General features: G+C 46.6%; 4 protein-coding genes across 6 annotated transcripts in view; 1 reads left to right on the plus strand and 3 right to left on the minus strand.

The window, feature by feature from the left end:
• LOC126568065 (palmitoyltransferase ZDHHC8) overlaps positions 1-26,228 on the minus strand; it is a 347,611-nt gene that overhangs the window by 312,618 nt on the left and 8,765 nt on the right. The gene's annotated exons all lie outside the window — the stretch shown is intronic.
• LOC126568550 (uncharacterized) lies at positions 1,635-6,732 on the minus strand. Its single transcript, XM_050225051.1, has 7 exons — positions 6,334-6,732; positions 6,071-6,265; positions 5,903-6,000; positions 5,431-5,820; positions 2,729-3,115; positions 2,203-2,662; positions 1,635-2,129 (listed from the first exon to the last, which is right to left on the minus strand). The coding sequence occupies exons 1-7, from the start codon at positions 6,730-6,732 to the stop codon at positions 1,635-1,637; spliced, it is 2,424 nt and encodes an 807-aa protein (XP_050081008.1).
• On the plus strand, positions 12,239-13,804 carry LOC126563807 (pro-resilin-like). Its single transcript, XM_050220558.1, has 4 exons — positions 12,239-12,271; positions 13,288-13,401; positions 13,534-13,614; positions 13,676-13,804. The coding sequence occupies exons 1-4, from the start codon at positions 12,239-12,241 to the stop codon at positions 13,802-13,804; spliced, it is 357 nt and encodes a 118-aa protein (XP_050076515.1).
• LOC126563815 (splicing factor 3B subunit 1-like) lies at positions 17,821-25,766 on the minus strand. The gene is made up of 6 exons (XM_050220571.1): positions 25,754-25,766; positions 22,689-22,951; positions 22,481-22,604; positions 22,333-22,412; positions 22,071-22,253; positions 17,821-21,036 (listed from the first exon to the last, which is right to left on the minus strand). The coding sequence occupies exons 1-6, from the start codon at positions 25,764-25,766 to the stop codon at positions 17,821-17,823; spliced, it is 3,879 nt and encodes a 1,292-aa protein (XP_050076528.1).

Raw genomic sequence — 26,228 nt, forward strand, 5'->3', positions numbered from 1 at the left:
AAAAATACGATGCGGCGGTATTGTTCCTAAGTGTGTTTATGGTTAGTGTTGTGTCCATGCGCTCAACTAGATGCGCTGAGCTAGCGATTTTTTTCTCGGAGCTGAGGTACATCACGAGCGTTTGCTCGTACGCTCATACGTCAACGAATGTAGGAGCAACTATGAGCGCATTAGCAACTTCATATTAGGCACGTTACTTGTGCTCATGCTCTTACTTTGCAGAGCTATGCACTTGCAGATATTCATGAGCTTATGACACAATACTATCAGTTATAATATTGTAAGATTTGACATGATGACCTAACAGATTGCATACTTACTTATCAGACTGTAAACAATTTTGGACAGAGTACTGTGAGTTGCCGAACGAACAACAAAGCCGATTTTATAAGGCTTTATGCTCAACGTTCCAAAGTGATTCAAATATGTTTTTGCCGAAAAATTTTCTTAAAACTTTATGATTTGGCTGGGAATCTGCTCATGTGGCAAAAAGACTACCGTGTTTGTGACGTACAAGAACATGAATTCTGATTTGTATACGAAAGAGTGTTTTAATACACGAGAATTTCCATTTATTAGGTCTCATGATGGTCCCGCTATGTTTTGGCCCATTTTTTTGGCCATTACAGCAAGGACGTGCTACGATAGCTCAAAGATAATGGTGTGAAATTATTATCAAAAGGGCTGAATCCACCAAACTGTCCTCAGTTCCGCCCAATAGAGCGATATTGGACAATAATGAAACAAAAATTAAAGAAAGAAGAGAGCAGTAACTAAGGACATAATAGAAATGAAGAATTGGCGGAATTTACTGGCCAGAAATCAGGTATTAAAGATACATCTAATGCAAAGTGTCCCATTTTTAAATGAACAAAGCCTTAAAATCTCCAAAAGAGTCATCTCTTTGGGTAGCAATAACCGTTCACTACGAACTTCTCCAAGATTTCTCACATGGTGAAGATCTCTTTGCTAGTTTGCGAACTATCTACTTTCTACTGATAGAGATCCATTAAAACTCCGGGCAGAAAAGTTTATAGTTGTTTCTATTATAAGGACCTACAGACAATTAAGGACGCCTAAGGGCGACCAACAGTTAAAAATCCGACATTGTCGTCAGCTGGAGAGATTAATCTCACCTCAGACATTGAAGTTTGCAGCAATTTTTACGGTATTTTATGCCTTCTTCTTCTTGACCTAACGACCTACTGAGGTCACGCCGACCATTGAATGGCTTACTAGACTTGCTGAAACCTCATAGTTAGATACTCAGTCCGGGGGAACGGTCCTGATGAGATTTAAATCGCGGTTCTGTCGTTTGAAGACCGGCGCCGCTGTCGCCGGCCCCCTACCGAGTATCGTATGTAGAGTTGCTAAATAACGTTCTTGCCCTTGATTTTGCGAATAGCGCATGCATGTGCTAACTCCCAACTTACTTAAACGCCGGCGAAATTTTTGACCCAATTACAAATTGTCGTTTTTATTTAACCTCTTCGTTACACCGTAAGCTGCAACCGTGTCTTGCTGCTACAAATTATTTTTTTAAAATCTTACAGATACATATCTGGCAAATAATGTGTGAGAGAGGGAGAAAAAACCCGGATTCTCCGCAGTTCCGTTTAAAATAAAATCTTGATCTAGTATTTGGAAACAGACCGGCCCTGGCCCTTCGCTAGCAGGAAGCTGTCAAGCGATACGGATTTGCGTGACTGCACACCGGTAGACGGTTCCGGCGTTTCCACCGACGACGGTTCCTGAGCAACATTTTGCGGCTGACCGCTGCTTGACGTCGCCGTCGTTACTGGCTCGATCCGTTCGCACAAGTTCTTGATGCGCTTTTTGATCGACCGCCGATGGCTTTCAAACCGACGACCTAACCCCTCGAGGGCAGTTACCGTTGCCGAGCGGGTGTTTGAAGCGGGTGGTTCGGTTGATGGTTGTTTTGGTGGGTTTGCTGTGGTGCGGTCTGTACCGGCGTTTCGCAACGTTAAGCGACGCCAGGATCCTTGCAGCTGCATACGCTTCAACTGTCGCCAGAGTCCGTGGCTGTGTTGGTGATGATGTTCGGTTGGAGCGGGCAGCGATGAGGAGGAACCAGTCGTTACGGACGGTATCCGATCGGACACTTGTATCTGCGGAAAAGCGGGAAGGAGGACCCGCACGTTGAGAATACGCAAATTGGCTGACGAGTGACACGATACTTACCGGCTCGTAGATGTGCTCATCCACACCACCGTACGGTTCGTGACGATATGTTGGCAGTCGCTCCTGCGAGTCGTGGGTGTCCACACTGTCTGTCTCCGTACCGCCCGCCACCGATCGTCGTGTTTCGAAAAGATAGTTGACATCCTCGTAGTCGTCGTAGTTGCTGCAGCTCCGTGCTGCCACCGGTCGGCGTTCCGTCGCGGTGACTAGCTCGACTCCGTCGGAAATCTGCGGCAAGGATACGGACACCTTCCGGCCACCGTTGCCACGACCGTCTGGCTCGTCGGAGCCGGGGTCCAGTGTGCGGGCTAGTCGTCTCGATCGTTTGGCACGCACATCCACCACCGCGTAAATGGGTTCGGGTTCCATCAACACAACCGGGACTCCAACCTCTTCGTACACATGTGAGCTGCAAGAGGGCGCTTTATCCACGACGACGCTGCTGCTGGCGGAGGATAAACTGTAAGTAAACTAGAGATGTAGGATGCTGTTCGCAGCGTAACAGGACGGCGAGCAAATAACGTACCTTGCAGTAGATTTGATCATGCATTCAGCCACAGTCACAGGCGGCGGTATGCTCGCTGCTGCCTTCAGCGATGGTGGACGCTCGTTAAACATGCTGTTGATGCGGCACACATCCATCGACTGGTGGTGCGATTTGCTCCAAACAACATCCTGATGCAGTCGAAATATCTGCTGCCTCGGTCGCTCGTGCCGTTCCGCCTTTTCCTCCCACTTCTTCGTCCGGTGGTTTGCTTCTCCACCATCGTCAACTGCACTCTTGACGCGGTCTTCTAGTTGATCTAGCAGTATCGTGCGTCCCCTCGTCGATTGGTCTGGATTGGTGTCTCTTGCTCCGGCGGCGTCAGTCGTCGGTCGTGCTTCCAGCGAAACGACGGCAGTCTCCGTCCGTCTGTACATGCATTGTTTGAACAACGGATGATGCCGAGGGAGGGAAACCGAAACAGGGGATATAAATATAGACTACCCCCATTTTTTACTTCTTGCCCTTACACTATAGGTTGCAGTTAGGGTTGTTCGTCCAATTTGTTTTGTCTTAGATTGAAGAAATTTGATACACAATTTTTTCCCAAAGACTAATGAATAGAGTCAGGAATATCTTAAACTTCATGTGCGAAATGAACTGAATAAAGTAACAAGGATTGATAAGACTGCACCATTAAAAAGAGATGTGAACTTAGATGAGTTACTGAACATGTCTCAGGAGAGAGATCAAGATATCATACATGATTTGAGACGGTTTTAAGTTGCACTGAGAGGCATTAAAATTCTGTCTGAGGCGTCCGTCCCATAGTGCTACAGCGACTCCGGAAGTAAATAACGAGGGCGTGAAGAAGTTCTTGTGCGCTGCATGTTTCATCCATATCCTCCCGTCCGCCATTACTCGAACGCTCCGTGCAGCGCATCGAAAGAATGGATGCTGTATGCATCTATTGAGACGAGTTAATGTATGCCGAAGCAGATGCAGACCCTCCTATAACTGCTCGGCTATTTCTTTCCCTGTTTTTTTTTTTTTACCGGGAATGCACCAGAGGTACTTGAGCGAGCGTGAATGACTCAAGAACGCATCTCAAGTGGAGACTGGAGACGGAAGATGCATGATGATTTTGGGTCTGGGCTAGTTTTGATTATCTTTCGATGTTCGTATACGTGTAGCACGAGCTGTGTTTAGATTATGCAATCGCGATGGAACGGGAGGAAAGAAATCGTGTAAACAGAACTGTGTATTGATGAACAGCACAATCAAAATGTTGTAAGATTATTGCAAAGCAGTCACACATTGAACACACCACCATTACGCCCAACTGTGCAGCCATTGAACCGATGCAGTTGCATTACTTCCTGTTGTCTATCTAGCCACTCTCTCTCTCTCTCAAGGTCACCAAACCAAACCAGCCAAACACAAAACATTGTTCTGATTGAGTGGGTAGCCGAGGCAACGGTGCCAAACAAAACCTTTTTGTAACAGTTTTGTATGCATCTCTAATCTGAAGAGTTGTTTTTGAAAGGTTTTTTTTTTAAAGAAACAAAACCAACCCCCAGACACTGCACACGATGGGCGATTTGATGGGGTTTCCAAGTCCAAAATTTAACTTTCCAAGTTAGGTTTCTTCCTAATCTTTTCTCTTTTGCACTCCTTGGAAATTAATTTCCAAGGCCTATCAAGTATCTAAATTCGTTAACTTGAAGTACCTGTAGTTGGTACAACTGTCTGGATGAGAGATTTGATAACGGCTCTTCAGGTTAGCATCTGGAGCTGTTACAAAATACATCAGACCAAGATCTGGCCCAAGTTTTGCCAGAGTTCCTATAATTTTCAACACTTTTGAGCCATACATTCGATTCGAGCGTCTCAATGTGTGTTTTGGAGGCAACACTAGGCTAGACAGTTTGCGGCAATCTGTATCGATTATAAAAGCATGAGCATTTTTAATGCAAAGCCGACACGGTCTGTTTGCTCGCATCAGTCCTCCGGTTTACCACCTTCCCTCTTTCGTAGTAGCTAACTCCCTCACGCTGTTGAAAGCGGATGGGTAAGGGTGCCCTTGAAGAAGTAACTAAACATACACACACACAGACACTCACACAAACACTTTATGCGACACGTTCCGGGCATCAGTCCGTTTAAAAACTCCCGTATCTGGCGAGTGTCTACCATTCGGTGGCGCATGAGGGTTCAACTCCAAGGGTCGCATCGGATCGGAGGACAAGACACTACAAACATTGGATACTACAAACAGAGAGCAGATTACATACATCCGTGCTTTATGCCCTTTATGTCTGTTGTGGCTCATGGGGTGCCTGTGCTCGGCAGTTTCTTGTGAAACCTTAAGATACGTGTTTTTTTTATTGTTGCTTCTATTTATAAAAGAGCAGCTCCTACTTTGTTGATGTGTTGTATGTTGTGGAAATTGTACACCGCCAGTGTTTGTCTATGCTTTCCGCCGGGAGCACATTTCCAGAGGCTCGGAAGGAGTCAGCCGGGGCTAGTTAGTTTAGCAGATATAAAAGGTACTCGCTATTTAGTAACTGATAAGAGGCCGAAGAGCATAGTATTACAGCCGTGCAAAACTGTCTATTAACTGTGCCATGCGCTGTCGTTATGTCTGAATTGTTGTTTTTTCTCTACATGCCTTCATTTTGTTCTTGAATTGACGACCTGGATCATTACCAGACAAGAGCGATTCAAACATTGCCCACACTTACCTAGTATCATCGTTTTCTCCAGTACTGGACAACTTGGCATCACTATCCCACAAGTTCGAGAGGCTTTCGCTAGCCAGTAACTTGTCTTCCTGCGCGATACTACCACTCAGGCGTACCACCTTCAGTACATTATTGTTGAGATCATCCTTGTCATTCATCTCCCGGGCAGACATCATCCCGCACACCCGATACCGGTCGGAAGCTTCCGCGCTGAAGCTGCGCGGTGGCTTTGGCGGTCCGGGGCGATTCGGTGGCTGAGGTGCCCGCTTCTTTGGCGCTAGGGCCGGGTGTCCGTGCGGCCGGCCAACGATACCGGCGAACGGTTTGCAGTTCGATGGCAACGAAAACGATGATAGTGGTAACGTGGCGCGCTGGAAGCTATTATGCAAGCTGTCCGGAATGGAAATATGGCGGTGAATGATTTCGCCAATTGAAACAGCAATTCGAGAAGCTTTCACTGCGTCTGACTCACCTGAAGTTACGATTCACACTTATGCCTCCGTTTGCCACGGTCAAACTATCTAGCAGTGCCATTATCCATTCGGAACAACTTCGATGATCGTCGCAGCGCTGAAAGAGAATGCACACGATCTGAATCTGTCTGCTTTTGCTTTTTTTTCAACGAGAACTAGATACTCACGAATGTATACATCAGTTTCGAGTTCGTTTCGATGGTGAAACGCGGTCCTGTGGTTGGGATAATGACTGTGCCCGGTACCAGATTGATGATGTCCTTAAACGGTGCGAGCTTCTTTTCGTAGTCATCACGCGACGAGTACGACAGCAGTAGTTGGTTCTGGAGTATGAAGAACAGCTTTCGCCATCCACCCATTTTCTGCAACAAGAACAGTGAAAACCGTGTGAAGTGCTCCTCCTAGCGTTGGGTCGTCGTGTCACACTTACATTTCTTTTCTTTTTTAAATATCCACACATCTTTACCACACCGGACGATGTGGTGGAGGAAGTTAGTGCATCGGGGGCGGTTACTGCCCGACTCCCCGGGGAGGAAGATGATCCTTTCACAGGTCTAGTAGGGTCTTTGGTATCGATTGCACTCAACGCAGTCGCCACCGATAGGAGGGCGGTTGGTGTTGGTGGTGGCAATCGGACGCTTGGCATACTGCCGTTGTCATCGTCCTCGTCCTCGTTGCGTTTCGGTGTGCCCGGTGACGTGGAACTTCCATTGCGATCCTCTGCTTGCTGCAGCAACATGGCATCAAAGGAAAACATTGACGCTGGCGACTGTGACGGTGTGCCTACTGGGGCGGCAGCGGACATTTTCGTAGTCATGAATTTCTTCATTTTTCGTATCAGTGCGAAGGTAACCGGGGAGGGTTTTATTGCTGGCGAGGCAAATTATATCCGCATGTCAGCGTCACGTCAAGTTGGAGCAGCAGTACGTGTAGCTGAAATAGAGAAATGGAAGTGGAATTGTTGGTGGAAATCGTCGTCGAACTATGCGTGTGACAGCAACTTCGGTAGGATAAAGGAGGTCACTACGGTTGTGTCAGCCCGAAAGAGATTCTTATCTTAGACAACAACGAAAAAAAATTTACCAAACATGTCTAGCATCTACGCACTCTGCTATTAACAATTCACGAAAACAATCTTCAAGCTCGGTTTACAACAGCACGCGCGATTGTCGAAAAGAAAAGTGCAGAAAGAACGGTAAGAGGCGCATTACTAAATTGTACATTATTTCATCGTTAGTTTCGCCTAACCTAACCGCTTAAACCCGAGAGCCTCCAGGCTCGGTTATGTTTATACATGCACAATACGTGCACACACAGCCGCGAGCAATTTAATTGGTTTTGCTTCGATGCCGTTTTCCATTCCTCCACCCCGGTTCTCCCCCCCCCCCCCACACACCACCACAGACCAGGAGCGGCGTCTTGCGTGAAAGACATTTATGCAATGGACTGGACTCCATGACTTCCCCCTCTGACATTGCCATTTTATACCCTTCGAGAGGGTCCAGCCACGGGAGGCCGCTTTCAAATGTCCGAAATGGATTGGTTTGTTGGGAAGTGATGTGTTTTTGGATTCATTGGTCCTTCTCTCTCTCTCACACACACACACACTCTACTGTGGAATCTACGGAAGTATGGAGCATGGTTTCACTTTCGGCATTATTTGATTTGATTTCTGCTTTCTACGTGATCCAGCGTAGAACGCCAAATGAGATGGAAAGTGTACACAACTGCTGGACGCAACGAAATTGATTAAATGTAGATCACTGTCGTTTGACGGGTTTTACTTCCTGCAAAAAAAAACCTTCACTTTGAATGCACATTCGCCGATACACAGCGCCTGGGATCGCCATTTTGAGCGATCGTTGTCTGCTCTGCTGCGGATATCACGTAACTGGTGCCGCAAGGTGTTAAATGGATTCTGGCTAGATTTCATACGGGAACATGCACATATCTCACTTTGCTTCACTTTCTTCGACACAGAATAAAAAAAGGACAATAAACTATAGACGATCAATTAGCACTCAAGCTTTCCGAGTGTCTCAAAAAGTGTTAGAAATCCAGCTCACCTCATGTGCACTTGATTAACACCTTGCCGGTTTGTGTCCGCCAGCACGCAAAAATGGGTTACCGGTCCGGGCCACTGACCGGAAACATGTGCGACTGATCGTTGCTGCAATTGAGATGACACTGTCACGGATCGAATTTAACACCTCTAGAACCTGGAATCCACATGGCTACGCTAAAGTACTGGTTTTTATTTTGTTTTGATGGTGATGGTGTGTGCTCAAACGCATAAAACGCGTTCAGAACGTGTAAAGCCATCGCCGTGTCATGTACGAACGACCACCAGCGCTTGTATTGTTTTACAGCGAATGGGTGACCTCAGATGTCACACATATGTGTAAAGGGTGGATGCAAAAGTTACGACACGAGATTATAATAAAATTTCGCTTGATTACTGACCACTCATTCCAATTAAAGTTACCCATTTGTATAAAGATGGCTTTAAGTGTTAAACGTATTTTTTCAACTGCTGATTAACTTACCATAACGGGGTTGTGGTTCTCTTTTTAGCATTCAACTGTCTTCCAGCAGTCCAGTAGAAACTGCCATTTTGATTACTGATCTGCATAAAATACTAGCTTTCTTATGGTTTTCTGCTTGCAAAACTTAAACTTAATAACAAGGACTTGATTTGTACTTCATAACAAAGATGTAGCAGGGTGACTCAGAGCAAAGATTTACTAGTTTGAATACAGTTTTTGGAGCACAAGTGCATTAATATTTGGAATTTTAGCATCTGATGCCTTACAATGTATCCTGACGTACTAAGTTTCGTATGATACTTCTGCCGATGTCTCTTATTCTTCTTGACTTAACGACCTGCCAAAGATCACGCCGGCCATCGGAGTGGCTTACTAGACTTGCTGATACCACATAGTCGAAAAGTCAGTCCTCACTAAGGGGGAATGGTCCGTATGCGATTTGAACCGCGGTCGTACCGTTTGAAGACCGGCTCTAGAGACGTTAGTTTCGGGAGATATAGCGTTATTTAAAGGGACAAGAGAAAACAAAACCTGGAGTCGTACTGATTTTCACTAGAAAATATTAGGTTCTGTATGGTTAATTCAACTGTAGCGCATAAGAAGATAATTTTGCTATTCAAGCTCACCATCTAAGGATGAAAATAGCCCATATGCAAATACTCATAGCCTCGCGTTGCTACTCTGAGCATTCTCTGTGGAGATACCTATTCTCAAACAGAATAAGAGACTGAACTGTGTCATTTATCCGCATAGGATGAGGAACTAGTGAGGAATTTGTAACTCTAGTCACAACAAGTAGCATTTAAGGCTTTTATCAGCAAAGTTAAACATACATCAGTACCCGCGTGGACAGCACTTTACCCAGCAGCTCATTGTCAATAGAGTCTTGTTTGTCGAACTCTCGATTATCATAATTCTAGGAACACTCAGATTTATCCGAAAACTGGAGTTTTTGATTGTGGCCGTTGATTATCCGTTCGAGTTCGCAGCTTTGATTGAGTGGCATATGATTGGAGTCGTAAAAACCCTATGAGGCAACGTCAGCAAACAGCCCCACATTCCACCAAATGCAAGTCAGCGCGCGTACAGGAAAGCAAACGTACCCAAAAATACCTTGGACTGCATCAGGTTGGAATGTGTGTGATGGCTACCACTTTTGCATCACACCTGTTCGTCGTTTTTTTTTTCTCTCTCTTTTTTGCCAGCAACCTCCGCCCGTCAGCGACTTTGGGCAACAATATTTGTAAATCTAGCCGCCGCTTGCAAACCACTTTTTGACATCACCCAGATCAGGCATACGCTCACACTCAGCGGCACATTAACCCGTACTTCACCGGACACAAAAGAGTGTGCTGGGGCTATCTGCCCCCTCTGACCTGGGCACCTTTCCTTCAATATTTATATACACACACGCGCACACTATGCACCGTAAACAAAACAAAGCGCCACAACACAACACTCGATCGCGGCGTGGAAAGGAAAATTGCGTCTATTTCCCTTTTTTTTTTCAGCACTTACCGCTGGGCCGACCATTACCAAACACCAGCACAACCATGAGGCCCCTCTAACACAACCATGAGTTCTCGTACAGGCTTTAGGTGTAACACATCTCGGCCCATCATCCACATATAGCAGCACGAACTGCACACAAAGGGCGGCGCATTGTTAAAGGTTTCACGACAAACGCGTCGAGCAATTTCTGTCCGGATGACAACTACCACTGCTGGGAACGCTAACTCCGTACCACTGCAGCCCAGCGAGCAAAGCGAGTGAAAGAGTTGCTAATGGAGATGTGCTTAGGAGCAGCGCGCACACCACGCATTCGAGAGCACGTGCTTGCGCCACGGACCTACGAATCGCACTGGAAGCCGCGCATTACTTGCGTGGATATTGTACCGCGCGAAACACTCGATCGCGCCTCGCCTGCACACACACACACACATATTCATACGCACGTGAATTTTTGGGGTAGGGTTGTTGGCGGAAAATTTGTTGATTCCAAACACCGCGGAGATGCTTTCTCTCGTTTTGCTTGGGACAGTGGCTCTTTTTTTCCAAATGCCGGAGATGGTTAGTCTCTGTTGGCAGTCGTTGGCTGGTTTGGGCTATTGTTATGATCCCCCCCCCCCCCCCACACACACACACACACGTTTTTGGAACGGCCAGACAGATGGACGGTGTGACATGGACATGGCAACCTGTCGCACATGGAAGACAAACAATTTCCCAGCGAGACAGGATAGGGCAAAGTCAGTTAGGAAAGATGGGGGGGGGGAGCTAGTTGCTCCAGTTTCATCTGTTTGACACGTCTGTGAACCTGATCTACCTCGTCAGTCTGTGCTTGATGATCAGTATTCATTGCTTAAAGCATATCTTGGCAAAGTGAAGGCTTGGTGATGTCTCAAAAAGTCTAGCCCTGTAAATCTCCAAAGGAAGCAAACACTCAAATGTACATCGGTAGATCAGTGCCTGCTCCCATTACGACCTCTCCACGCATGACACCGTTTCAGGTCGTGATTCTAAGAGTAAAACAATTTACCGGCGCAGCAACCCCCGTACCGGATGTACAGTCGGTTGCGTGCCATACCGTTCGTTTTGGATGTTGTTTTGTTCTGCCTGCCCGGTTGGTGAGGCTTCAAATGACGTTACGGGCACATCGGCACACAGTTTCCCTCGCGGTGTGCATCTTCTGTATGCGACCTCAACCGATACAACTGTTGTCGTTGCGTTGGGTATCGCTCTACCGTTGCTTTTTTACGTGCCATTTTGTCGTGTTCCCTGTTTGTTGGGGTTGTCTTGCGAAGTTAAAACAGGAAAATTGGAGTAGCAATCGCGTATTATTACGTTGTGTGGGAAATACTCGTACAACATCGTTGCTGACGATATCACCGAAGAATGTGCACACTCATTTCCTGTTTGTGGGAGTTTTGCTTTGTTTTTGTTTAATATTTTTACATTGTAACATCTTCCGACATACGTTGTAACATCGGCGACATAGCCACCGGTCGTCAAACGATAGGACAGGGGTTCAAATCTCATCCGGACCATTCCATCGTAGTGAGGACTGAATATCCAACTAGGTGGTTTTAGCAAATCTAGAAAGCCCTTAGCTGGCCTGTATGACCAATGTAGGTCGCTGAGGAAGAAGAAGAAGAATATTATAACAACTTCAAAATAGCTTTCAATTTACATTAGTCCTACATAGTTTGTATTCGTTTGCATAAACACGAAAGCCTGGATTCCTCAGACGATGGTTTTCCAGGTAGCCATTTTTTCAAAAAAATCATATCGATGTAATCTCTACTTTAGACGTCTACTTGCTCTGGTGTGTATCAATCAGAGTTTTTGCAGGTACTCTAGAAAAAGGAATTGCTACAGAAAATGCACTTTCCGCACCCTAACAAGATTACTCTTTGCAGTCAATCAGTACTTCGCCCATAAAAATCGCATCATCGTCGTTGCCTAAACGCGCGTGCGAACATCTTACTCGGTGGATCAAAATTGTCAACCAGAAGCCGCCCTTCCTTTCAATCCACCAACAGTTTGTGGAACCCATGTTCCACAAGATGTGAGGGATAAGAGAAGAACACGGTGCATCAACCGTCATCGTGATCGAGCCGGCATTTATAAGACCTCCTCCCCCGTCAGCGAACCACGCGTCCCTTTCGAAACTGGGACCAGCGCTGGTCCACAGGAAGGAAGGTATGGCATGGATACGGATTCAATAAAATGCATTCCTCGCATGCTCGCCATGGCGCCTCCGTTCAGTGGGCGCATGATGCCTTTTGCATGACTTGTGTATGTGTGTATGTCGTCGTCAAGGTAAGTGAAGATAGCTTCAGATTCCTTCTTCCAAGCCGAATGGAGAAGCGGGGTTTGGCGGTGTTTCGTTTTCGCATACTAGAGGTGAGCTTAATTCTATTTAGGGCAGGTATTCGGATCGCACCTTTGGATGACATTTGTAATCGGCCATCGTGTGTACATGGAGCAAAACTGGTACATTTTCAAATGAAGATCGTGGGATAAGTTTAACCGGAGCAATTCGCCCGAATGTGAGACATTACAAAAACTTTATGATATGACGAGCAGTGGTGATTTTTGGGCAGACATTTTTTTTCTTGCCAATACTATCCGTTAGATAGAATATCTATCAGAGGTAATCCTTCATCAGATAAGACAAAAAGCTGGACATGTCAAGGGATATTCAGATATTCAGAAAATCGTCCCAAGAAGCTAAACATTCCAAGTGTGCCTTGGAAAAATTCCTTTTGCAACTGTAAACCACAGTAGAAGACGCCCGGTACAATTGCTTGTTCTAACCTTAATTGAAACGACACGTTCATCTGAACGCAAACTCAAGAAGCCCCAAACTTAGCGCCTACCACCAAGCAGAGCCAATTCAATAAAGAAGAGTAAATGTCAAAGGTCTTACCACAAGCATGCACACGCGAATCATCTCCCGGGACGTGGTTCGAGCGTGGCGCGAACAGCCTTCGTGAGATGGCTATGGTGTCGTGCCGGCGTTGGGACCAACCCCAGTTCCACGCTGAAGCAGACGGGGACTGGCATCTTCCAAAGAGGATTGGCAGATTCCATCCGATGCGACGGCACGATCGTCCTCCCCCGAATGCGAGCAGAAAAACGGGAAAGGAAGGTCCTATAAATATCGGATCCGTACCAGTTGGCAGCATCCAGTGCATCCGAAGCATCCGAACGGCTAATTGCGTCAACTTACCCGTGAGGTTTCAAGTTTTGTTTGAAACAAATCGCCTACCGCGGCTACCATCAGTTCAGCTGTCAAACGCTACTGGTCCTGTTCCTTCTAATCAACCATCCAGAGTGTTGTCCTCCTTGTTATCATGTCGCTGAAAGTGCTCGTGTTGGTTGGGGTGGTGCTGAGTGTGTGTGCGGTTTGTCTGCAGGCGGCACCGCAAGCAGAGAAATATGAAGCTGTAAGTAATATAACCGTTGTGCCCGATGGGGAGGTTGCTTGTGAATGAGCAAAGGTGGTAAAATGTAAAAATCGAGACATCATCCGGGGAGCCTTAGTGACTTACATCGTCGTTTCTTCCCCATTTTTGTAGTACGAGTATAAGTATGAGGTGAAGGATCCCGAGAAGCAGCTGTTTTTTGACAAAAACGAAGCAGGAGACACTGCTGGCAAGGTATATTCTCCAAACTAAAGACCATTGTACCGAAAGTGCCCAACAAGTTGTCTTCCAACAGGTAACGGGACGGTATTCGGTGTGGTTGCCGGATGGACGTCTCATGACGATCAAATACATCGTGGACAAGGAGGGTGGCTTCCAGCCGGAAGTTGATTTCCAGGACAACGCGAACCCACTGTCCGGTTAGTGGGACAATTCGACAACCGTACCGACAAATTTCCCGATGCTGTCGTGAACCCTCGCTAACCTTTAGCTATTAAGTGTCCGACGCTTGAAACGGATTGGAACTACGATTCTACCTGGTGAATGCCGGTCTACCGGCGGCACGGTTGTGGGATGAATGGTTATTTAATTTATACTGTGAGTCGCTACGTTCGCCATCGAGCTGGAAAGTAAGGTTATTGTAAATAAAGTTAGCCCACTCAGTCGGTCCCTGCTTGCAAGGTGTAAAAAGTTACATCTCGACTACTCATTTTTGACTTTAAAGTGTATCGTGCGCCCCACAAAGTCTTATTGTAGTTTTAATCGACATACTAGTCTTGGCAACTGTTTCTTGAAGACTTAACTAAGAAGACCTTAGTGTTGGATGTTTCATTTGTAATTTGTAATTTGTTTTTTTTTTTTTAACGGACCGCGTTAGGCCCTCTTGACACAGGAGTTACTACTCAGTCGTACGATTTTTGGTCGTACAATATTGTCATACTATTTCTATTATTAGTCATACACTCAGTTAGGTCAATTAGTCACTGGCCAATTTGGAGTATTATTAGACGCGGTCCGATGACGCGACAGCAGACCCTCACTACGTGGTATTATTAAGGGTCTATTTTCTTATTCTTATTCTAGGGTCTTGTGTGTCGTGTCGTATGACTTCGGATGATCATGGCTCTCTCAGTCTGAATTCTTAAATTCATGAATGCATAATCAACTGAGTGATTTGGGCGCCTGCTCACACACCACTGCATTGCAAAGAATTGTGAGTGTCGAGAAAATGTTTACTCGCATTGCCATAAAATCACTGCTTCGAAACTCTACTGTCCCTATATCCACGCATATGCTATCCGTTGCCGAATGCTAAGCATTGTTAGCCATAAAGTACGCTTTTCTCGCATACTTTCCAACAGGGCGCGTTTTACGACCGACCTATTTCGGCCCAGAAGTTCCTTCGTTTTCCACAGCAACTTTTCCTGTCTCGCTGGCAGAGCATGTGGGAGGCGAATGAACGCGGGCGTTTCCTTCTTTCGATCTCTCCGCAAGTGTCCCTGCGGCCTTGGTTCGATGGGCCCTCTGCAGACAAAGCTTTCATACGAATAATGTCTCGAATGTTGAATGCTCATCTACAGCGTAGAACTCTGGCTCAGACAAAAATGTGTGACTGCGGTGACGGATTCCACGATGGAGTGGACTATGAAACCGCTAGGAGTATGAAACTCCTTGCTGAGCGCAGTCGAGTAAGTCGGCAGACGACCTGGTACTGGAATAAGAGAAATACATGAGGCTCATCATCCGATTCGCCAGAGACAACGGTCTTGTCCTATGATTCCGAATCCCCAATGGAAGGATGATCCAATCCGGCAATCCCTCTCTGTTACATGTTGTGTTGTCTTTGTTTTATGTGTTTTTTGCAGTGCCACGGGTGATGTTGCTGACGGGAACAAAACCCGATGCGAAGCATCCGCCGTTGGGTGGATCGATCACGCGAAGGACTGACCGGATCCGAAATTCACTCGCAGTTTCTTGTGCATTGCCTGATCTACTTATAGGCATATTCCTGTGTCGACCAGCTCCTAACAGTGGATCCGTGTATCTGCTGACAACGCGTAGGGATGACGGGCGTCACCGACTTTCCTAAGGCGAAGTTTTTAGCCGCGGACGAAAGCACTGTCAGTGATACCATCGCCTTATTCTTCCGACGGAATGGGGAGACTCTGCTGAAGTGCGGGACCAACATCCGGAGGGAAGGCAAAGAGGAAACTTACCCGAACCTGAAAATACCTCGCAAAGACCTACTAGTTCTGTGGATTGAGTTTCAGAAGTAAGTCTGGTTTATTCAAACAGTTTTGTTCTTATGTACTAATTTTGATCCCTTGACCGATGTTGCCGAACTGAGAAGGCAAGATGTATTTTCCTTCTTTTTTTCACAGCACTTATGTATCACGTATCGCTTTCTTTAGATTTGGCGGAAATTCTTTCGATTAGCTACGTGTAAACGATCGCATATCGATTCTTTGTATAAATTAATGATGCGTAAAAACCTAATAAGGCGGTTCTGCTGGAGTTTGTCGGGTGATAGGATTGTCGTTAAATCAGTTTCTAGTTGGCAGGTGGCTCGGTGTGTCGTGTATCCATGGCAATCGGTGAGTATGTGGCGGACGGTGATGTCAACACCACAGAAGCTGCAGAGTGGAGGACTGGATTTTTCTAGGCGGTAGGAGTGCGTAAGGCGGGTATGACCTATACGAAGGCGGGAAAGGACTCGTTGGATGTGGCTGGATTCGGTATCTTCCCATGAAGAGGTGTTGTTCTTGATAGGAAGGAGTTTGTTGCTGAGGTCTACATTGTGCCATGTGTTGTTCCAGTGTTGAGAGATGATGGTGTTGGTCAAGCGGATGGCCTCACGGCGTGAAAGGGTGTTGTATGGTTCGTCAGGACGTAGTCGACCATCGTTGGCAAGTTGGTCGGCTTTCTCGTTTCCATTGATTCCGGAATGACCCGGAATCCAACAGAAAACGAATGTCGGGGATGCAGGTATGGAGTCTAGGAGCTGGATGTGGGGGTCTTTGGAGGTGCCGTGTTCCAGGGCAGCCAGAACACTGGCACTGTCGCTGAAGATGATGTTCGGTCGGTCAGTCTGTAGTCCTTCGTCGACCGTATAGGTTCAACTAATCGTTCCTGTACTGGAAAACACTGTACGCAGGCAAGGTTGGTTGCTTTGGTTGCTTGTTACAGTCTAGACCCGCAAATCATGATGTGAACAAAACAATAGCCGCAACACACCACAATAGTCAAACTGATAGCACTCAACCCTCACCAATAGGAAAACCGAACCAAAACTACGGATCATCAAATACATCTACCAACAACCAAAATAGACCCGGACATCAACCACCCACTTAACACCCCTCCACAACCGAGCATGCCCGGGATAAGGCAAAAAACAGGGAGGAAATGCCCTGGTAATCTAGCAACAGTCATTATATGCGTGTTGACAATACGCGCCGTCATACTTAAAATAGATATAAATAAAAATGAAATGCATTCCTCGCTTACGCTATTCATCCCATCTACCACCCCCCCCCCCCTCCACCACCATCTGCACATTCCATCTCGTGTCAATACATAGCCAAAATGATCCTTTGTGATGATCCGAAAATGATTTCTTCGTGCGTTGAAATCGTTCAATAATTTTACTGATCTATTCGATTTTAACATCTCGACAACCACCTGCTGCAACCGGCTTACAAGTAACTTCCAGTACTTCTTTGTGTTCGTTCTCCCCATTTCTTATTAGTATGTCAGTTTTACCTTTAAGTTTGCACTTTGTTAAGCCTATGTGACGAGCATCCTTCTTAATTAATTTATTAATTAATTTATAATAATAATAATAATCATAATAATAATAATAGTAATAATAATAATAATAATAATAATAATAATAATAATAATAATAATAATAATAATAATAATAATAATAATAATAATAATAATAATAATCATCATCATCATCATCAGCATCATTATCATCGGGAAGAAAAGTCCACTCGGAAACAAGGGATTATTTATTACTTATTCATTTAGAGTAAAAGTTTAATTTATGCCTTTTATTCCACTGAATTTAGGGTTAAATCAGAAGCCAATAAAAAAAAAAAACAAATTAAAGTATAAGGGGTTGTAATCTTCTCTTCTTCTTGGCTTAATGACTTTCTTTGGTCACACAGACCATCGAATCTCATAAATCAGACGCCAACAATATAAATCCAACATAAAGTATAAGGGGTTGTTATCTTCTTGTCTCAATGACTTACTTTGGTCATGCAGATCATCGAATCGCGTAATAAACTTATCGATACATTGAAGTGTCAGTATTCACTTAGGGAGGGGGGATTGGGTCCTGGCTGGATCCTGCCTGGTGCCTGGAAGACATTTTTTCTTCGAACTTCTTTACACAAGTCGTTAAGAAATCCAAGATCCTACCTAAAATCCTTACTGATTGTACTCCAGATGGTACCGAACGTATTGATTGTTTGGATCGTTGATGATACGTGGATAGCCTGCGATAAGCGCATCCTGGGCCCCAATGTAAAGCAAGTTGTAAATATGCCAGTACGCACTGCGTACTTTTCGGGAAGGATGGAACAATCCCTGCAGTGTGTACTGGAGTATCTTGATTGGCCCAAGCGCCACACACAAACCCTCGACTGCATCAATGAATCCCTGCACTAGATGGATCGAGGTTTCGAAGATGTTCGGCCATACGTAGTTGAGCAGATGGACGAGCGCATCCTCACACCCGAATCCATACACACCGAGCGACATGTGCTTAATCACTGTGCACGCCGTCTGCCGGTGTACAATGTCACGATCCATAAGTGCCTCTTCAAGCAGTGGACAGACGGCGTAGATGTAGTCCTTGCCCATCTCGCCGATGTACTCGAACACATAGGACAGCGATTTGAGTACACCGTTCTGTACGTTCACCTCCGGCACACGGTATTCGTTCATCAGTGCTGGCAGCACGGTATACGGGCGGCAAGTTTCCGCCACAATTGCAATGGCGACCGTCGTGCAGACGCGATTTTGACGCTCCTGCACCTTGAGGTTTTCGAGCAGCGTCGTCAGCACGTCATACGGCCCGATTGCTTTCGCGATGTAACCGTACGTGTTGACGGTCGCGCGGCGAACCACCTTCTTGTGCGCTTTCAGCAACTCGTGCAGCTCGAAACAGATACGCATCCATTCGCGCGCGGGCACATACTCCGGACCACGATCCGCTATACGTCCGACAAGATCAATACAGTTTTCCTGCACCTTTTCGTGTCGGTTCCTCAGGATTGGCGTTAGCCGGGGCAGCAGATCCTTGATCGGGGGTATCATCTTTGTCATACCGATGACGCTAACGATCGCTTTCAAGGCACCCAAGATCGATCCGAGCACTTCCGGATATTCCTCGCCAAGGTTCTCGTGCAATACTACCCCGAAATCACCCATCAGCTCCTCTTCCTGGCAAGTCTTCATTACGACTGCGATACGTGAGATGAGATCCGCTGCCTGTTGGCGCACCTTGGACGATTTGTTGTTCAATCGCCAAAGGATGACACCACTGATCTGTGGCAGGTATGGCTTGACGCGCTTGCTCAACTGATTGACGATCGTGCCGAACCCATTCAATATCACCATGTCCTTGGTCGTTTGCTCCTGGAACGCGTACAGTGTACCGTCGATCAGCTTTTCACAGAGTCGTGAACTGATGTCTGCCGCACCGAGATTCTCCATTATCTTCTCGATCGTTTTCATCGTCATCATGCGGTACTGCTCGTTTTCATCCTTGAGATCATCCACCAGGCGTTTAATGATCTCGGACGCACCGACCTTTTTCGCAATTTCAACCGTCGTGTTGACCAGCAGCTGATTGTTACGCCGGTCCAGCGCCATCCTGTGGTTCCAGAAGTGTTTGAAAAAGTGTGGCAATATCTCTTCCTTGATGTACTGCGCTTGCACACCATTCGTGGCACAACATTGCGTCAGCACCCTCAGCGCAATGTTCTTCATCTCCTCGTCCGGTGACTGGAACTCGCGGATCAATATCAACATTACCTCGCGCGTGTAGTAGTTCACGTACGCCGCTTCCATCAGTGGGATCATATAGCCGATAGCTTTTAAAAACGCCGCTAAACCCTTACCACGATGCCTCCGGATACCTTTCCACAGTGGTTTGAGCACCAGATCGAACGATTCGATACCGTACGGTGAAGCTGCTTCGGCCAGTGCGGATAACGCGAGCGCCGTAATGGTACGTACCTTTTGGTGCTTATCCACCAGCCCATGCTCAATGATCCCTACCAGCGATTTCAGATGAGGCAAAATAGCACAACCGTTCAGAATCGCAATTTGCTGCACGATTTTAATACCCGTGTGGCGCGCCTGCCAAGACTGCTTGGTATTGCAGACAGCCTTCAAGAATGGCACCAACTTTGGAATGCCCAGCGCAGACGCAACGACGGCAAATGCGCGAGCCGTCGTATTACGCACGTACTCGTCGATGCTGTCGATGTCGGGACGCATCGTCGCAATCATCGTAGACAAACCGGCCGCTTTCGCCAGATTGGATATAACCTGACGACCTTCTACGCGAGCATAGTAATCTTGTTCGATTAGCAGCGGCTCTATCACTACCAGTATCTTGTGCACATACGGGCGGACCAGATCGTCCAGCTTGTACAGGATGCGATCGATTACCTTTACTAGTAGATGGCGCTCCTCTTCCTCCAACCTTGGGCTCATTAGCAGCGGTAGTATCTGGTTGAACAGTGGACCAGCGCCAAATTCGCGCGCTTTTTCCGTTATCTGTCGGAGTGCCATCTTACGTATCGGTGCCGTACCGTTCTTGATCTTGAGCAGCAGTTTATTAATTAGGCGCTCTTTCTGCTCCACGGGGCTGAGCAAATCTTCGTCTACCTCAACCAGCAGCTTGTCGAAGTACTGTACGTCCTCCGACTTTATGTACGGCAGATTTCCCTTTGGCTGGTTATCCACAAACTTGGCCGTTTTGTCCTCGGTCTGGATGAAGAAGGCGGCCGATGTGCCGGCTATCGGTGTTGGTGTGGCGATCAATTTGAAGACGGGTTTACGAATCGGTATGTACCCGGGCGGCGGTGGCATAACCATATACCCGTGCGGGAACATCGCGTCCAGCTCGTCGTCCTTGAACGGTCTGTTGCGTTCGTCGATAACCTTCTCCCAGCGATACACCTGCAGTTGCTTACGAGTCACGGACAAGAGACGCCCCGGTGTCGATGTTGCCATCACCATCGCACGCCTGGCCGGTGTCGTACCGCCAGGTGTGAGTAGGGGCGTTGCCTCCATACCGTGCGGTGTCATTGCGATCGACGGCGTCATGGCGGACTGGCTAGCATTCGTTGGAGTGTCATCCCATCGTGAGCGACGCTTCGAGGCAGGCGTGGCAGCGTCCAGCAGCACACCATCGCCGAATACACGATCGGCACGTGGTGTTTCGTCCCACGAGTGGCCAGGTGTTTTGCATTCAGTTTTTGGCGTTTCATCCCACCGGTTGCGGAGGGTCAACTTTTCGGCGGGCGTTTCACGGCCTGGTGTGATGACCGCACCGGATACGTGTGCTGGTGTTGCGTCCCAAATGCGCACGTGTACGGGAGTTTCGTCCCCCCGATGGTCGGCTGTTTTCTGCAAATGAAAATAAGGGGAATGTTGTGAAACACATGCAAGTAGTATTGGCCCATGAAATCCTCATTTTTCCCGGAGTCGGATCAACCCGACTCCGAGGCATTCCGGAGTTTACTCCAAAGTAATTCTTCTTCTTCGTGGCTTAACTACCTTCTAGACCACTCCGGCCATACTAGACATGGCGATACCACGTAGTTGGATAGTCAGTCCTCAATACGGGGAGACGGTCCGGACGGGATTTGAAACGGGTATAGAACCTCCAACCTCCACCTCCAAGGTATAGAAGAAGGTAAGGTAAAATCGTCTAGAGCAATCAGACATTTTTCGTCTTGATTTTTTAATCTCCTAGGAGAATTGGGGAAGGTAAGGGCAGGGACTGGTGGAGGTGGAAGAAAGAATTCGAGCATATTCGAGGTGATATGTGACTTTACAATGAAATTGAGACATTTTATGTCTTCTTCACTTGGTAAAGTTGTTCTTCTATTAGTTTTCCGTTACATATTGACGAGGATTGCACCAAACAAGCCAACATATGCTTTTGACATAAGTCCTCTGAACAATGGCGACCAACAAAAAGGGCAAAAATTCACCTTCTAATACATACACCTTGGCCTTGGCTTGGGTCCAATTACATTTCCGGTGCACATTTCCAGCGTATAGAAAAGGTCGACTCATCAGTATATAGCTGGTGCGTGAGCAACACGACATTTTCTAAAGCCTCGTATTTCGAGTACGAAGTTTTTCCCCCCCCCCCCCCCCCCCAACCCCCTCTCCCCAATGAGTGCTCGCCCTGCGTTCACATGGTTAGAAGCTAAACAAATTGTTTCGCTGAAAATACTCCACCAATCGAGCGGAATCGACCTCGATTTCGATTTCGGTTTAAATCAGAAGTTAAATCAGCAGTTGACTACCGGAGTAACCTGCAGTTGATTTCGCAGTGCACTCAGAATACTCCGGATTATTCCGGATTCATTAATGAACCATTCATTAAGCCACTCTGGAGTTCCCGCAGCGCAGCAACGGAAAAAACTCACCTCAGCATCCCACGTTGGAGTCGCTGGTACGGAAAGCTTTTTCGGTACAACAAACTGCACCTCGGCTGTCTGATCCCAACGGCCGCGCTTTTTCATTTTAAATAGGGCTGGTTTTGCGGACCCATCGATCATGCTAATCTTCAACGATCCATCTTTTGTTTTTTCTTGGATTTTTTTGCGACACTGCATGAAAGAACAGAAAAGAGCAATTCGAATGAAATCTGTTTGCTGGCATTGTAGAAGGCATTGCGCACACACTTACCTCGGCTTCTTCGCGTTTAAACATTTGCTCGCGCACAATATCCGTGTAGGAACGTGAAACAACATCCGGTGTTTTGCCTGCTGCAGAAAAGAAGACACATCGATAAAAGGAAATTCGAATTTGTTCTACGAAGAACAAACATACGTACCATCGGCAAACGGGTCCACACGCTCCGGTGAGATGACTAATCGTCTACGTTTTTGACGATACTCATCCTCCTTTTCAGCAACCGTCGGCTTGCGTCGCTCCGCAAATGGATCGTAATCTTCATCCTGGAGACAAACGCAAACGCCCGAAAAGGGACCATTAGCAAGAAAACAAACTGTTGGAGCAGTACAGTAACCAATGATCCGTACCTGTCCCATCTCGTTGAGCAGTGCTGTTGGTGCCGTGTAACCCATTGGTCGGTTGGTCCGTTCGATGGGCATACCGTCGTCCTCCTCATCTTCGGTGTCGTCATTTAGAGCGACCGATGTGACGTATCTCTCGTACTTTTTGCTCGTATCCTCGCTATCGTATAGATCGCTATCAAAATAATCACGGTCGCCCAATCCAACGGCCTTATCCTTTGCCGCTTCGGCTTTCAGCTCTTTCATTTTCGCCTGAAAATCTCTGATGTCTGAACGAAACGAAAAGCAGTAAGTACAAGTACAATGTTTTGTTGTCAAGGTTTGTAGATATACCACAATAGGTCTGGATGGACAACGTTAGTGCCGAGCCCAGGATCCAAAACGAATGGACCTGGTTTTTGTGTCGAAGTCTACGTACACTATCATTAACCTCATTCACCCCCTTGCATTGAGCGCCAGCAGTATGAAGGCGAAGGCCTTCTTTTTTCCTTAGTCCTGTAGGAGAATAATCCACTCAAAACGGAATCGAAAGCAAGATCGGGCGTATGCGGGAGTCCATTTTAGAAAAGCTGAATATCAATCCAAAATCCCAGATGTAAACAAAATCCCCTAGCTGCCATTGCTTATCTTTGATCATTACTGTTGTTATCATTTATTGAAAGTGTTATGGTGCAACCTGATGCGTTGGAGCTACGCACTGAGAGACACTCAGCTTTGGCAAGCAATTGTCAGGTGCGTGATGTGTGAGTGAGTGTCCTATAAGCGACCAGGTAGAAAGGGATTCGAAAAACTCAGTTTTAAGATTGCGAAGCGTTCGGTGTGTTGCGTGCGGTGCGTGCGTTAATTTTAATAGATCTAATAAATTGTAGTGTTCGTTTGCGTCTTAAATGCAATGATTAATATAAACAACTCGGACACCCTAAACCCAAGACACAACAGTGGCGACGAGGATAATTCTGGGTTAATTTTTTTCGGAACTAATTGTGCCAAATACGTGTAGTGAAGCGCACAGTTCGCCATCGCGCTTCATTCGTTCGTTGACCTAGCGCAACCGGTTTCGCGTCCGTGTCCGTGTGTTCCTGTTAAAAATTCCGTCTTCCGAGGAGATCCATCATCGGATGAACAGCGTCGTATATCGGACCTGTTTAATACAGCAACTGTCTTTGTTCACCAGCCACCGCCACATAATTTGCATCATCCGCCATCGCAAAATCCTGGCCAAGCGTCATCATCGGCGTCAGCATTCTCAGCATCATCGGCAGAAGGGACCATCATTTTGGAAATGTTGCTACTCATGCGACAGCAAATGGCACAGCAGCAAACATTCATGGCTCAATTCGCGCAGCAAAATCCGCAACCAGCAACGCAAGCGCCGCAACCGCCACCCACGCAGGATAACACCACCGAACAACGAATAGTGAAGTGTGGTATTCCCGATATGAGGATCGATTTACCAGCGAAGCTTCCCAATTGGACGACGCAACCAAAAGCAAACTGCTTTTGCGAAAATTAGGATCGGCCGAGCATTTCCGAGGATTCGGCCGAGCAAACCGAAGGTTTTCTAATTTCATTCTGCCTACCTTACCAAGAGATTTGTCGTTCGATCAGACAGTGGAAAAGCTGAAACTGATCTTTGGTAAAGTCGAGTCGCTTTTAAATAAGCGCTACAAACGTTTACATACAAAGAAATCCGTCGGAGAAGATATATTGGAATACGCCTCAAAAGTGAATCGAGCATGCGAGAATTTTCAGCTGGCTGGTATGACTGAAGACCAATTTAAATGCCTTGTGTTCGTATGTGGCATGAAGGAAGAAGTTGATACAGAGCTACGAACAAGAGCATTAGCGGCAATCGAAAAGGCAAAGGTGTCCAACCTCGAGCAGCTTGCAGCAGAATGCCAGTATATTGCAAGTATAAAACAGGACACCACAATGCTCGCTGAAAAGGATGAAAAAGTGTTGGCGATACAAAAGAATCAGCATCAGCGGCCAGCGTCTCGTATAAACCAACAGCATCAGCAGAGTCATCGGCGAGAGCATCAGAAGCGTCAAGATCATCATGAACAGCAATTCTTCAACAAAAAGGACAAACCGACAAATCCATGTTGGTTGTCTGGATCGCTTCGTTGGGTGAGCGAATGCTCCTACAAATCGCATAAGTGTCGTGATTGCGGCCGGACGGGTCATCGAGAGGGCCACTGCAATAGACCCAATCGTCCAAAACATCAGCGCAGATTTCGAGGAAAGTCCCAAGCTGACTTGCGTGTCGTCACAGTGGAATTGTGCAGTGTTCGTGGACGCCGCAGTTATGTAAAGCTAACGATAAATGGAACTCCCGCTGAATTTCAGTTAGATACGGGTTCCGATATCACGATCATCAACCGTCAACCATGGCAGCGTATCGGAAAACCGTCATTGGCTCAACCAGCAGTTAGAGCTAAAACAGCAACAGGAGAAGGTTTGCAATTGTGCGGAGAGTTTCGAGCAAACATCACGATCGGAGGCGAAACAAAGACGGCTACAATTCGAGTAGTAACGGTGAACGTTTCACTACTCGGAGCGGACTTAATCGAACTGTTCAATCTGGGATCAATACCGATGGACAGTTTCTGCAACAATATTTTTAGTGAGACACCTACACCCAGCAGCATACAGCGGCAGTATAGAGCAGTTTTTCGTGGAATGGGCCTATGCACAAAGGTTCGGGTACAGCTCCAGTTGAAACACGACTGTCGACCAGTTTTCAGGCCCAAAAGACCAGTAGCGTATGCGATGCAAGAAACAGTGGACAAGGAACTAGATCGCTTGGAAAAATCAGGTGTTATTACACCGACCGACTATTCAGAATGGGCAGCTCCAATAGTGGTAGTTCGCAAGGCAAATGGTAGCATTCGTATTTGCGGCGACTACTCCACTGGCCTCAATTCCGCTCTTTAATCACATGAACATCCACTACCAATACCGGAAGACATATTCGCCAAATTAGCACATTGCGAATATTTTACTCAAATCGATCTTTGCGACGCTTTTCTGCAAGTAGAAATCGAGGAGCAGTATAGTCCACTACTCACCATTAACACTCATCGTGGATTGTATTTATACAACAGGCTGCCACCAGGAATGAAAATAACGCCAGCAGCATTTCAACAGATCATGGACGCTATGTTGGCCGGTTTGACGGGAGCTTGCGGATACATGGATGATGTGGTTGTTGGAGGCAGAACAAGCAAAGAGCACGATGATAATTTGTCCGGGCTGCCTCAGAGAATACAGGATTATGGATTCACAATTCGAGCAGAAAAATGTGCGTTCAAGACTACAAGCATCGAATATTTGGGCTAAATCATCGATCGGAATGGGTTACGACCAAATCCAGCAAAAAAAGAAGCCATCCTTAACCTTCCGGCACCAACAGATGTGAGCGGTGTTCGCTCATTTTTAGGCGCCATTAATTATTACGGGAAGTTCGTCCCAAATATGCGCGACCTTCGTTACCCGTTAGACAATCTGTTGAAGAACGACGGCAAATTTATCTGGAACCAGCAA

The sequence above is a fragment of the Anopheles maculipalpis genome, chromosome X, assembly GCF_943734695.1.
Source record: "Anopheles maculipalpis chromosome X, idAnoMacuDA_375_x, whole genome shotgun sequence".
In the NCBI taxonomy this organism is placed as follows: Eukaryota; Metazoa; Arthropoda; class Insecta; order Diptera; family Culicidae; genus Anopheles; species Anopheles maculipalpis.